General features: G+C 48.9%; 1 protein-coding gene across 2 annotated transcripts in view; it reads right to left on the bottom strand.

Annotated features, from left to right (window-relative positions):
* TSNARE1 (t-SNARE domain containing 1) overlaps window positions 1-14,945 on the bottom strand; it is a 197,688-nt gene that overhangs the window by 149,892 nt on the left and 32,851 nt on the right. For both annotated transcript variants that reach the window (XM_075270039.1, XM_075270038.1), the window contains exon 3: window positions 3,208-3,333. In XM_075270039.1, coding sequence (XP_075126140.1) covers window positions 3,208-3,292 — 85 coding nt within the window. In that variant the 5' untranslated portion in view covers window positions 3,293-3,333. The remainder of the gene's footprint in view (window positions 1-3,207; window positions 3,334-14,945) is intronic.

Genomic DNA, 14,945 nt, shown 5'->3' with positions numbered 1-14,945 from the left:
GGATTCAGGTCACTGCCTTACTGTGGTAATTGTTAAGTAAACTTAAGTAAACACGACTACATCACAATGTGACGCTCAGGACTCGTAGAAAGCTGGGTGGCAGTGCGTCGGAAGCGGTAAAATAGGGGAATCTGTCTCACCTTATTCAGTCTAATAAGAGGAGACAAATGACAACCTAGCTTTCCAAGACTCCTGAATGTCATATCTGCACCAGCATGTGGAAAGGAATGGATACCCAGGTAGAGGTCTCTGTTGTTGGGGTGTGAAAGGTTAAATATAATTTGCCCCCTTTAGAGCAGAGAGCGCACGGTGGCGGTTAATAGAGCGCGCCCGGTGAGGGCTAATAGAGCGCGCTCGCCTCTGTCTCCGCCGGCGCTCTCCTCGCTGACAGATCATTCCCTAATTCTCTCCTCCGCTCCTGACGCCTCTGACTACAATTACACATGAATGTGAGACGACTGCAACGTTGTAACAAATCATCTCCTGTATCAGTCATCAGAACACAAGTGACTAACTCTGCAGAAACATTGTATCGCTCCTCCACCTCCAGCCTGTCCTACACTCCAGTCCCACCCAAAGCAGTCTGCAAAACTCTCTGGCCGGCCCTCGCACAGGGTCTGCAGGTTTATCTGCTCATCAGGGTAATTGTTATCTGACGCCTTACAATGCAGAATAGAAACTGCAGCTCTGGATGTGACTGGAGTATAATAAAGAAACAGATTATTTATGGGGTATAGAATATATACTGGGTGCAGATTATATGCAGGGTGCAGATTATATGCGGGGGTGCAGATTATATACGGGGTGCAGATTATATACAGGGTGCAGATTATATACGGGGTGCAGATTATATGCGGGGGTGTAGATTATATACGGGGTGCAGATTATATACGGGGTGCAGATTATATACAGGGTGCAGATTATATACAGGGTGCAGATTATATACGGGGTGCAGATTATATGCGGGGGTGTAGATTATATACGGGGTGCAGATTATATACGGGGTGCAGATTATATACAGGGTGCAGATTATATACAGGGTGCAGATTATATGCGGGGGTGTAGATTATATACGGGGTGCAGATTATATACAGGGTACAGATTATATACAGGGTGCAGATTATATGCGGGGGTGCAGATTATATACAGGGTGCAGATTATATACAGGGTGCAGATTATATACAGGGGGCAGATTATATGTGGGGGTGTAGATTATATATGGGGTGCAGATTATATACAGGGTACAGATTATATACAGGGTGCAGATTATATACAGGGTGCAGATTATATACAGGGTGCAGATTATATGCGGGGGTGTAGATTATATACAGGGTGCGGATTATATACAGGGTGCGGATTATATGCGGGGGTGTGGATTATATACAGGGTACAGATTATATACAGGGTGCAGATTATATACAGGGTGCAGATTATATACAGGGTGCAGATTATATGCGGGGGTGCAGATTATATACAGGGTGCAGATTATATACAGGGTGCAGATTATATACAGGGTGCAGATTATATACAGGGTGCAGATTATATACAGGGGGCAGATTATATGTGGGGGTGTAGATTATATATGGGGTGCAGATTATATACAGGGTGCAGATTATATGTGGGGGTGTAGATTATATACGGGGTACAGATTATAAACGGGGTGCAGATTATATACAAGATATAATATAACGTGACAGCTGTTATGCAGAGTATATTGGGGTAACGTGAGTTAAGGGCTCCGAGCTCCCACCAGTCTGCAGATGATGCAACAGATAATGATAACGTGTAACTAGTGCCCTACCAGGACCTTCCACCTCAGTAACGTCACCCTGTGGTCCTTAGTGTGTGTGTGTGTGTGTGGTATATTATATACAGGATATATATTAGAGCTGTTTATTCAGAAAATCTTTAGGTAACCTATATATTAAGGACAGTCATTCTTGCTGCCGACATTGTGATAGATAATGATGTGTAGCTATAGTGCCCTGCCAGGACCTTCCTCCTGTGAAGTCACCATGTGATCCTTGGGGTGCGGGGCATAGTATACATAAAATGTATAATATTACAACTATCTATTGAGAGATTATTGGGGTAGCCTGTGCAATACAGGCAGTCATAACTTCTGCAGACGTTGTAATAGATAAAGATGTAGCTAGTGCCCTACCAGGACCTTCCTCCCCAGTAACGTCACCATGTGCCACTTGCTGTGGGGCTGTATGATACATAAAATCTATAATATAGGGGTTGTTTATTCAGACCAGTGTATGAAGAGCTGTCACAATGTCTGCAGATGACATAATAGATAAATACGTGCAGCTAGTGCCCTACCAGGACCTTCCACCTCCGTGATGTCATTGTGGGCTCCTTGATGGAGGGTTTGGCCGCTCCACCCTTCATGTGGGATCTGCTTATATTGTTTGAACCCAGGAAGAAAGGGCATGACAATGGCCAACATAGACATGGGGGGGATGGGGCAGAGGTAGCATGTTAATGTAAGTACCATAACGTGTAACGTAAGGAGAAGCCCAGGAGACTGAAGCCAAAGGTAAGAGAGCCCAAGGAACTCATACAGACACAGCTGTGAAGGTGGAGGTCACCTTTAAGGATAGACTGACAACATTCTGACCATGACATTTTAATAGGGGGTTAAATTCTGGACTTTTCACCCGCCCTGGATAGTTTCACTTTCACTCTAGGGTCAGACTAGTAGTGGGGCATGGCCTGTGAGGGATGACGGGGGTCGTAGTCCCTGCAGGGATCTGATCTGACTACCAGAGCTGGAGGCTGCAGTCTGAATAAAACTCAAAATGTTAATGGATTCGCGGCAGCGGCGGCGGCTCCCACACACGGGATATTTTTGGAATCGCAACGAGAAAAACAAGAGCAGAAAAACGTTACAGAAAAAGGGGGACACCTGCACCGAGTGGCGGAGGAGCCGCACTAAGAGACAGGAAGAGTAACTGCACAGGCGGGGGATGAGAGCACAGGCCCTGGAATCTGGATAGGCTATGCTTTATATCCTGCTAGCCAATATGGCAGCCGCAGAGAGCAGGCTGGTCTGTCACTAGAGCTACTACAGAGGCCGTCACCCAGCTTTTCTAGAGTGCTGAATGACCTGAGTGACAACCTATAGGGCAGCTTTAATGGAGACTGTGCAGATTAACATGCAGCTTTCCTGGAGTGCCTTGGCTGGCGGCGGGCACATACCTAGAGGCTGGTATCCTTGAGTAGAGGGTCCGCCAAAGGGGTTTCTGCTTCCAAATCCGCTGCCATCAACAGAGCCATACGACATGTTTGAGAACCGGATTCAGACTGAACGGAGGCGCCGGAGAGCTGCAAGATACGAAAATCATGACAATAAGGTCAAAACTCATGTTGTGGGTGACATCACAGGGCGCACGTACCCCACCGCACACATCCAGGGAGGGGTCAAACGAGCCATAAAGGGGGTCTCATCACAGGACTATGGAGGTCTGCACTGATGCCCCTTCATCTTCAGGATCGCTGCTGATCTCAGAGGTCGGACCCTCCATCATACACGGCCCCCCACAGTCCCAGAGATGCTGTGGTCATATCACATATAACATACATATCATCTCTCACAGCTGAGGGCTTGTTACAATGTATCTAAACCTTTCCTTGTCACCTGCACTGACACATTGTAGCTACAGAACAGAGGAGAGATCCTGCAGCAGTTGTCAGTCCTGCAGCTACAATGTATCAGTGCAGGTGACACCTATCAATAGGTGAGGGTCATATGGGAATGTCTAGAAAGGACAATTGTAACAAATCATCAGCTGTGACAAGTATCAGCACTAAAAGTCTTCACCGATAGCGAACAGAGCGCCAAAAGTGGTAAGGAATGGTAATACGGAGAATATGAAGAAGTTGCAGAACTTGGAACTTTTGACACTTTGACAAAACAACAGAGCAAGGCTGCAAGCTGGGAGTTGTAGTTTCCCAACATCTGGACCGCTGCTGACCCCTGACCCCAGATTCCCCCCGCCGCCGCCCCCGTTATTCTCTGGGCAGTATACATACAATGTACCCTTAATTACCCACAATCCCATTCCCCCTTTAGGTCTCCAACACTTAATAGCATCTTGGGATCGGGCCAATAATGGCAGACGTTTATTGAGTGTAACCTGAGCGTGTGATTGATGAGCTGTGAGCGCGCACACCTAAAGCAGAGCGAGACCTCCGCTGCAAAATACTGAAATTCAATAGTGAATATTAACTACGACCTCCTGGGAATGACTGCGGGGAAGAGGAGCCGGCGCTGCAGCCGCACCAGGGGTCGGATTTACTGTACAGTCAGGGCAGGCGGCCAGCGCTACTCCTCCAGGTTATGTTCATACAAAGCTGTGGAGATCCTGTATCCGAGCCAGCAAAATATACTTATACACAAGCAGAGGCTGCAGCTATGGCTATGAAAGAACTGCAGCTAAAGGAGCACAGAGAAAACTGCAGCTACAGGAGCACAGAGGAAAACTGCAGCTACAGGAGCACGGGGGAAAACTGCAGCTACAGGAGCACAGAGGAAAACTGCAGCTACAGGAGCACAGAGGAAAACTGCAGCTACAGGAGCACGGGGGAAAACTGCAGCTACAGGAGCACAGAGGAAAACTGCAGCTACAGGAGCACGGGGGAAAACTGCAGCTACAGGGGAAAACTGCAGCTACAGGAGCACAGGGGAACACTGCAGCTACAGGAGCACGGGGGGAAAACTGCAGCTACAGGAGCACAGAGGAGAACTGCAGCTACAGGAGCACGGGGGAAAACTGCAGCTACAGGAGCACGGAGGAAAACTGCAGCTACAGGAGCACAGGGGAACACTGCAGCTACAGGAGCACGGGGGGAAAACTGCAGCTACAGGAGCACAGAGGAGAACTGCAGCTACAGGAGCACGGGGGAAAAGTGCAGCTACAGGAGCACGGGGGAAAAGTGCAGCTACAGGAGCACGGGGGAAAAGTGCAGCTACAGGAGCACGGGGGAAAAGTGCAGCTACAGGAGCACGGGGGAAAAGTGCAGCTACAGGAGCACGGGGGAAAAGTGCAGCTACAGGAGCACGGGGGAAAAGTGCAGCTACAGGAGCACGGGGGAAAAGTGCAGCTACAGGAGCACGGGGGAAAAGTGCAGCTACAGGAGCACGGGGGAAAACTGCAGCTACAGGAGCACGGGGGAAAACTGCAGCTACAGGAGCACGGGGGAAAACTGCAGCTACAGGAGCACGAGGAAAAACTGCAGCTACAGGAGCACGGGGCAAAACTGCAGCTACAGGAGCACAGAGGAGAACTGCAGCTACAGGAGCACGGGGGAGAACTGCAGCTACAGGAGCACGGGGGGAAAACTGCAGCTACAGGAGCACGGGGGAAAACTGCAGCTACAGGAGCACGAGGAAAAACTGCAGCTACAGGAGCACGGGGCAAAACTGCAGCTACAGGAGCACGGGGCAAAACTGCAGCTACAGGAGCACAGAGGAGAACTGCAGCTACAGGAGCACGGGGGAGAACTGCAGCTACAGGAGCACAGGGAAAACTGCAGCTACAGGAGCACGGGGGAAAACTGCAGCTACAGGAGCACGAGGAAAAACTGCAGCTACAGGAGCACGGGGCAAAACTGCAGCTACAGGAGCACAGAGGAGAACTGCAGCAACAGGAGCACGGGGGAGAACTGCAGCTACAGGAGCACAAGGGAAAACTGCAGCTACAGGAGCATGGGGGAAAACTGCAGCTACAGGAGCACGGGGGGAAAACTGAAGCTACAGGAGCATGGGGGAAAACTGCAGCTATAGGAGCACAGGGGGGAAAACTGCAGCTACAGGAGCACGGGGGAAAACTGCAGCTAAAGGAGCACAGGGATAAACTGCAGCTACAGGAGCACGGGGGAAAACTGCAGCTACAGGAGCACGGGGGAAAACTGCAGCTACAGGAGCATGGGGGAAAACTGCAGCTACAGGAGCACGGGGGAAAACTGCAGCTAAAGGAGCATGGGGGAAAACTGCAGCTACAGGAGCATGGGGGAAAACTGCAGCTACAGGAGCACGGGGGAAAACTGCAGCTACAGGAGCACGGGGGAGAACTGCAGCTACAGGAGCACGGGGGAAAACTGCAGCTACAGGAGCACGGGGGAAAACTTTAGCTACAGGAGCACAGGGTAAAACTTTAGCTACAGGAGCACGGGGGAAAACTGCAGCTACAGTAGCACGGGGCAAAACTGCAGCTACAGGAGCACAGAGGAGAACTGCAGCTACAGAATCACGGGGGAAAACTGAAGCTACAGGAGCACATGGGAAAACAGCAGCTACAGGAGCATGGGGGAAAACTGCAGCTACAGGAGCATGGGGGAAAACTGCAGCTACAGGAGCACGGGGGAAAACTGAAGCTACAGGAGCACGGGGGAAAACTGCAGCTACAGGAGCACGGGGGAAAACTGAAGCTACAGGAGCACGGGGGAAACTGCAGCTACAGAAGCACAAGGGAAAACTGCAGCTACAGAAGCACAAGGGAAAACTGCAGCTACAGGAGCACAGGGGAAAACTGCAGATACAGGAGGACAGGGGAAAACTGCAGATACAGGAGCACAGTTGAATAGAATCTATTACCATCTGTTATCAGCCATGTCAGGAGGGGAGAGGCCGACTGTAGGACAGGAGAATACAATCTATTACTATCTGTTATCAGCCATGTCAGGAGAGGAGAGGCCGACTGTAGTACAGGGGAATACAATCTATTACTATCTGTTATCAGCCATGTCAGGAGAGGAGAGGCGACTGTAGGACAGGGGAATACAATCTATTACTATCTGTTATCAGCCATGTCAGGAGAGGAGAGGCCGACTGTAGGACAGGGGAATACAATCTATTACTATCTGTTATCAGCCATGTCAGGAGAGGCCGACTGTAGGACAGGGGAATACAATCTATTACTATCTGTTATCAGCCATAGTCCTCTTATAACACTGCTGGACTATTATAATGGGCTGATATAGAGTATTGTATTAGCTCCTCCAGATCAGAGGTACGTTCCCTCACGGAGCCATCTCCGGGTCTCGCCTACTTTTCTTGCGACCTCCATTACTCTGAAGCTTAATTGGTAGTTAACAAGCTTCACTGCTGGACAGACAGGTTTATGGTGAAAAATTAAGAAAAAATGACGGTCGTATAATCGGAGTAACAAGCACTTTGTGGGCCGGGAGAAGCCCCTCCTGTCCGTATATTAAGGAGGACAATCAATATTCAATTAAGATGGTATTTGTAAACAAAACAGTGAGAAGTGGCCTTAGCGGAGGAATCCTTCGAGGCGCCGACGTCTTCTTATACCTCACAAATCAGGAGAATCTTATCACGTCTACAGGGCGGTATTACACGCTATGACATCACATATTCTCCGCTATGACATCACACAAAGCATTTCTGGACTCTTACACTCTATGGCTATATACACACAACACACCATTTGCCTTTGTACTTTGCAAATTGATCAGAATCATGAACATTTGTGGGATTCGCAATGAAACAGAAGCGAAAGCTTCCTAAGACTTTATGAGTCCGGAGCCATAAACGTAGTTATTACAATTGGTCAGCTGATTAAGGAACCTGCAGAACAAAATGATCTGCGTCTTAAAGCTTGCCCCCAATTCCTTCCAGAATCTGTCTCACGTTGATTTCAGGGTGAAGGAATAAGAATAGAGTAGAGCGACCGATCGGCGATTGAGCAAATTTCACGATCGGGATCGGATGGAAAATGATCGGAAATCGGATTTTAAAATCGACCCTGAAATCTCAAGATCGGCTCAACCCTAAATAAGAAGCATCTAGCAGCGGATTCTGTGGCCGATTCCCGTGACGTATTGCTCCATCCGATTCGCTACATTGTATCTGGGGCGAAACGGTGAACAAATCTGCAGCAGAAATTCACATTGGAGAATCTGAGGAGCGAGAAGGCCGCAAATATGAACATAGCCTAATATATCCGCAGCACAGACTCTACTCGGCCTAATGTTTTGTTACAATGTATCGGTGACCACACACAGATGAGAGGTGAGAAGTATTAGGCAGGCCCAGGCGATCATTATCTAAATCATTTTACTTTGATTACAATTAATTGCAATTATTTAGGTCACTCCCCTTCTAGAGTATGAGGATGTCGCGAGGTCTTTCATGTGGTGTCGTTTGGACTGAACACGGCCGAACCTCCTATAATAACCAGAGGCCTCTTCCGACCCCAGAGTATAATGATCGGAGGGCCAGCGGAGGAGATACAAACAATGTAAGGCTCAGTTCATTCCTGCAATCGGTCTCCGCTGGGTTCCCTCTTCTGCTTTAAAAACGTGGGATTGTCCTCACGGAATTTTTTCACTTTTTTGAGCAGAAACTTGGCGAATCCCATTATAATCTATTGCTCCGCAGGTTTCCACAAGTAACCAGTTTTTAAAGCGGCAAAATAAACGGGAGAGCTCCGAGCGGATCCTCGTGTATTAAAGGAGTGGTACAAAGACCTATAGGCGAGACAGAATAGCTGCTCGCGTCGGCGGGTTGTGATTACGTCACAACAACCTGTAAAGCAGGGGTAGGGAACCTACAGCTCTCCAGCTGTTGCAAAACTACAACTCCCAGCATGCATACTTGCTCTGCTGTTCTGGGAACTCCCATGGAAGTGAATGGAGCATGCTGGGAGTTGTAGTTTCACAGCAGCTGGAGAGCCAAAGGTTCCCTACCCCTGCTGTAAAGCTTGCAAGAATCAATCCAAGTGTCACCAAGACAGCTGATACTCCACGTCACAAGGACGTCATGGTATGGACCAGTCGAATTGAGTGATTCGGCAGAAGGAAACAGCGCTCACCTTAGGATACAACCAGAGCGTCTTTATTAGGACAGGAAAACAACGCGTTTCCGGCCATAAATGACCCTCTCCTAAGTGCAAATGAATGTGACATCTTTTCACCCAATTTTGGACGCAACCAAAGAAAATGTAAATTTGTGTCATTTATGGCCCGAAACGCGTTGGCTTTTTCCCTGTCCTAATAAAGAAGTTCTGGTTGTATCCCTGGGTGAGCGTCGTTTCCTTCTGCCGATTCGGCCGGTCCATTCCATTTCCACTTTTCTAAGTGGACTGGGTTTCCATTTATGGGGTCCCCAAGCTGAGCTCAAGAACCGAAACCCGAATGCCGGTGTGAACCTAGTGATACTCACCTCTCCTGGGCTCCTTGCAGTCTTCAAGTTGTCTGCCTGGTGTCAATAATTGCAGAGGCCGCGGTGTCACAACGACATGAGAACCGTTGCAGGCCTCAGCGGTCCCTAATGTCAGGCGGAAGTGCCAAAGAGAACAGGGAGTCACGCCCGAGCCCATGGCCACCGACTCAGCTGCAGAATCCGCTGCACAAGTCTCTGCTGATTCGGCCCAATCACCAGAGCGGGTGGAAGCCAGAGGGGCGGAAATGAAGATGGAACTTGAGACATTTGGGTCCGGTGAAGATTCCCTTTCTGCAGTCATTAAAACCTTGCTCAAGGGAAGATGCAAAGTATAAGAAGATGCAAGGCCTAGTTCTCAAACCTCCAATCTACGGATTCCAGTAACCTCACCGGGATGAGAAGATGGGACGCCCCCTACTGGAACATCGGAGTAGTCTGGTGTAAATACCAGCTGACCCAGGATATGAGAGTGAGAAGGGTTAAGCATTGATTATTGGGCGGCAGAGGGTTCACGTGTAATGAGTGTTGGACTTGTAATCACGGCGTGGCACATGGCAGCCATCGTCCTCGCAGACGGGAAGAATAAGTGTTGATTGAGTCCTCACTTGGCAGACGTGAAAAGGGCAGACGCTGGCGACTCGGTGGAGGAGTCGACACGCGGTGTCTCCATAGTGACTGCACTTAAGTCTTTGAAATGACGTGCAAACAATAGAAGGGTCGTCTCTGGACTGTAAGGCGAACAGTAAGTAAAGGGACAACGTTACGGGGACTCTAATATTCCAGGCCTTGCGGTAACATTGTGGTCTCTGCGCTAACCACAATGCTGCAGCCACTGCAAGGTGCTGATCGGCAAAGAGGACATCCAAGAGTCATTTCAAAGTGCTGATCTGGAGAGGGGATATCTGGGTGACACTTCAAAGCGCTGATCAGCAGATGGGTTGTCCGGGTGTCACTTCAAGGTGCTGATCTGCAGAGGGGTCGTCCGGGTGTCACTTCAAGGAGCGGATCGGCAGAGGGGTTGTTCCGGTGTCACTTCAAGGTGCTGATCTGAAGAGAGGTCATCAGGGTATCACTCCAAAGCACTGATCTGCATAGGGGCCGTCTGGGTGTCACTTCAAGGCGCTGATCTGCAAAGGGGTTGTCCAGGTGTCACTTCAAGGCTCTGATCGGCAAAGGGACCATCCGGATGTCACTTCAAAGCACTGATCGGCAGAGGGGTCGTTCAGTTGTCACTTCAAGGTGCTGATCTGCAGAGGGGCCGTCTGGATGTCAGACTTTCAACAATCTAATAAGGATAGACCACTATAAACCCCTATAAATGAAACCCTGAGGTCGGGAGACTCTAAAGACGGCGCACTACCAGCTACCTGCGGCACCATAGACTAGAACGGGGTGCGTCGGGTTTCTGACCTTTTTATACTGACACGGGCGGAGAGAATAGTCCTCAGTACATGGCTTTTCTCTATGCGGATTTGCGGCAGAGACTCCTAACGAAACGCCGTCACACATGTGGACTTAGCCCATTCCTAATCCAGCTGGTCTGGTGTGGACACAGGGGGGCGCCGCCTAATTCTAACACCAGAACCGAGGCAGCGCCACCTACTGGATCCATACCAGGCCAGGGAGAGCCTACCTTTAACCCTTCCATCCTAGTGACTGGAGCGGTGGTTGCTCACGTGCACTACAGTGTCACCCAGGGGACTCGGGGACCTCAGTCTTTTGTTTGGTGGAGGACCCAGCGGTCGCACCTCCCCCCGGAGACAACACTACAATAGTGTACGATAGACCCCATACAATATCAGACTGTCACCTTATTGGAGTATTAGACTGCTACATTGTACAATATGCGATATAACACACTATGGCGACTGTGCACTCACTACACGTTGTAGCCATCGGCTTCTTCGCCTCATCTTCTGACTCTCTGGATTCATTCTGATACTGAGAGGAGACAAAAAAAACACCCAAATCCAGCGCCGTGCGCTACCTGACAATGCACCGCCGCCAAATCCTTCGCCCCGATTCACAGGAAATGTAATTTTGCTGTTCAATAAAACATGTCAAGCATCTGCGTTTGTTTGGGATCTTGGAGGATGTAAAAGCATTGTGTAAGGCCGACTGATAAGACAGGCGGAGGATAGGACACCATTCACACAAAAGCCCTAGAATAAGGCCCCGGTGTCACCCGACCTGCTGTATGTACAGTCACCCATGTGCCGGAGTATGGAGTCGTCTGGATTACAAGACGCCGGATAAGACGTTCTCCAGGGCGCACGGAGACGCTGCAGCCGCCGAATATCTAATAGAATCATAAGATTCTAAGAGCGGACAGAAGAAAGGTAAAAGGTCAGGCCTGAGAAGTGACAGCGCGGCCCGTGTGACCGGAGACAGCGGCCGCAGCTTCATCTTCTGGAGACTGCGACAAATCTACATTTTTACCTTTCTTAAAAAGGTCAAGTAACATTTTAACAGATCGTCGTCTTTAAGGAGGCCAAGGAGGACGAAAGGACAAGGAGAAGATGGAGTCAAGACTGAGCAGCCGAGACTGAGCCCGGGAGACGACACAGCCGGAACAGTACAGGATACAATGTAACCGCCTGCCCGAGTCAGAATACAATCTATTACTATCCGTTATCAGCCATGTCAGGAGAGGAGAGGCCGACTGTAGGACAGGGGAATACAATCTATTACTATCTGTTATCAGCCATGTCAGGAGAGGAGAGGCCGACTGTAGGACAGGGGAATACAATCTATTACTATCTGTTATCAGCTATGTCAGGAGAGGAGAGGCCGACTGTAGGACAGGGGAATACAATCTATTACTATCTGTTATCAGCTATGTCAGGAGAGGAGAGGCCGACTGTAGGACAGGGGAATACAATCTATTACTATCTGTTATCAGCCATGTCAGGAGAGGAGAGGCCGACTGTAGGACAGGAGAATACAATCTATTACTATCTGTTATCAGCCATGTCAGGAGAGGAGAGGCCGACTGTAGGACAGGGGAATACAATCTATTACTATCTGTTATCAGCCATGTCAGGAGAGGAGAGGCCGACTGTAGGACAGGAGAATACAATCTATTAATATCTGTTATCAGCCATGTCAGGGGAGGAGAGGCCGACTGTAGGACAGGGGAATACAATCTATTACTATCTGTTATCAGCTATGTCAGGAGAGGAGAGGCCGACTGTAGGACAGGGGAATACAATCTATTACTATCTGTTATCAGCCATGTCAGGAGAGGAGAGGCCGACTGTAGGACAGGAGAATACAATCTATTACTATCTGTTATCAGCCATGTCAGGAGAGGAGAGGCCGACTGTAGGACAGGGGAATACAATCTATTACTATCTGTTATCAGCCATGTCAGGAGAGGAGAGGCCGACTGTAGGACAGGGGAATACAATCTATTACTATCTGTTATCAGCCATGTCAGGAGGGGAGAGGCCGACTGTAGGACAGGGGAATACAATCTATTACTATCTGTTATCTGCCATGTCAGGAGAGGCCGACTGTAGGACAGGGGAATACAATCTATTACTATCTGTTATCAGCCATGTCAGGAGAGGAGAGGCCGACTGTAGGACAGGAGAATACAATCTATTACTATCTGTTATCAGCCATGTCAGGAGAGGAGAGGCCGACTGTAGGACAGGGGAATACAATCTATTACTATCTGTTATCAGCCATGTCAGGAGGGGAGAGGCCGACTGTAGGACAGGAGAATACAATCTATTACTATCTGTTATCAGCCATGTCAGGAGGGGAGAGGCCGACTGTAGGACAGGGGAAAACAATCTATTACTATCTGTTATCAGCCATGTCAGGAGAGGAGAGGCCGACTGTAGGACAGGGGAATACAATCTATTACTATCTGTTATCAGCCATGTCAGGAGGGGAGAGGCCGACTGTAGGACAGGGGAAAACAATCTATTACTATCTGTTATCAGCCATGTCAGGAGAGGAGAGGCCGACTGTAGGACAGGGGAATACAATCTATTACTATCTGTTATCAGCCATGTCAGGAGAGGAGAGGCCGACTGTAGGACAGGAGAATACAATCTATTACTATCTGTTATCAGCCATGTCAGGAGAGGAGAGGCCGACTGTAGGACAGGGGAATACAATCTATTACTATCTGTTATCAGCCATGTCAGGAGGGGAGAGGCCGACTGTAGGACAGGGGAATACAATCTATTACTATCTGTTATCAGCCATGGCAGGAGAGGAGAGGCCGACTGTAGGACAGGAGAATACAATCTATTACTATCTGTTATCAGCCATGTCAGGAGAGGAGAGGCCGACTGTAGGACAGGGGAATACAATCTATTACTATCTGTTATCAGCCATGTCAGGAGAGGAGAGGCCGACTGTAGGACAGGGGAATACAATCTATTACTATCTGTTATCAGCCATGTCAGGAGAGGAGAGGCCGACTGTAGGACAGGGGAATACAATCTATTACTATCTGTTATCAGCCATGTCAGGAGGGGAGAGGCCGACTGTAGGACAGGGGAATACAATCTATTACTATCTGTTATCAGCCATGTCAGGAGAGGAGAAGCCGACTGTAGGACAGGGGAATACAATCTATTACTATCTGTTATCAGCCATGTCAGGAGAGGAGAGGCTGACTGTAGGACAGGGGAATACAATCTATTACTATCTGTTATCAGCCATGTCAGGAGAGGCCGACTGTAGGACAGGAGAATACAATCTATTACTATCTGTTATCAGCCATGTCAGGAGAGGCCGACTGTAGGACAGGGGAATACAATCTATTACTATCTGTTATCAGCCATGTCAGGAGAGGAGAGGCCGACTGTAGGACAGGGGAATACAATCTATTACTATCTGTTATCAGCCATGTCAGGAGAGGAGAGGCTGACTGTAGGACAGGGGAATACAATCTATTACTATCTGTTATCAGTCATGTCAGGAGAGGAGAGGCCGACTGTAGGACAGGGGAATACAATCTATTACTATCTGTTATCAGCCATGTCAGGAGAGGAGAGGCCGACTGTAGGACAGGAGAATACAATCTATTACTATCTGTTATCAGCCATGTCAGGAGAGGAGAGGCTGACTGTAGGACAGGGGAATACAATCTATTACTATCTGTTATCTGCCATGTCAGGAGAGGAGAGGCCGACTGTAGGACAGGAGAATACAATCTATTACTATCTGTTATCAGCTATGTCAGGAGAGGAGAGGCCGACTGTAGGACAGGAGAATACAATCTATTACTATCTGTTATCAGCCATGTCAGGAGGGGAGAGGCCGACTGTAGGACAGGAGAATACAATCTATTACTATCTGTTATCAGCCATGTCAGGAGGGGAGAGGCCGACTGTAGGACAGGGGAATACAATCTATTACTATCTGTTATCAGCCATGTCAGGAGAGGAGAGGCCGACTGTAGGACAGGAGAATACAATCTATTACTATCTGTTATCAGCCATGTCAGGAGGGGAGAGGCCGACTGTAGGACAGGGGAATACAATCTATTACTATCTGTTATCAGCCATGTCAGGAGAGGAGAAGCCGACTGTAGGACAGGGGAATACAATCTATTACTATCTGTTATCAGCCATGTCAGGAGAGGAGAGGCTGACTGTAGGACAGGGGAATACAATCTATTACTATCTGTTATCAGCCATGTCAGGAGAGGCCGACTGTAGGACAGGAGAATACAATCTATTACTATCTGTTATCAGCCATGTCAGGAGAGGCCGACTGTAGGACAGGG

This window comes from Leptodactylus fuscus, chromosome 4, assembly GCF_031893055.1.
Source record: "Leptodactylus fuscus isolate aLepFus1 chromosome 4, aLepFus1.hap2, whole genome shotgun sequence".
Classification (NCBI taxonomy): Eukaryota; Metazoa; Chordata; class Amphibia; order Anura; family Leptodactylidae; genus Leptodactylus; species Leptodactylus fuscus.
Note: the sequence above shows the minus strand (reverse complement) of the source record. Positions and strands in the feature narration are given on the sequence as shown.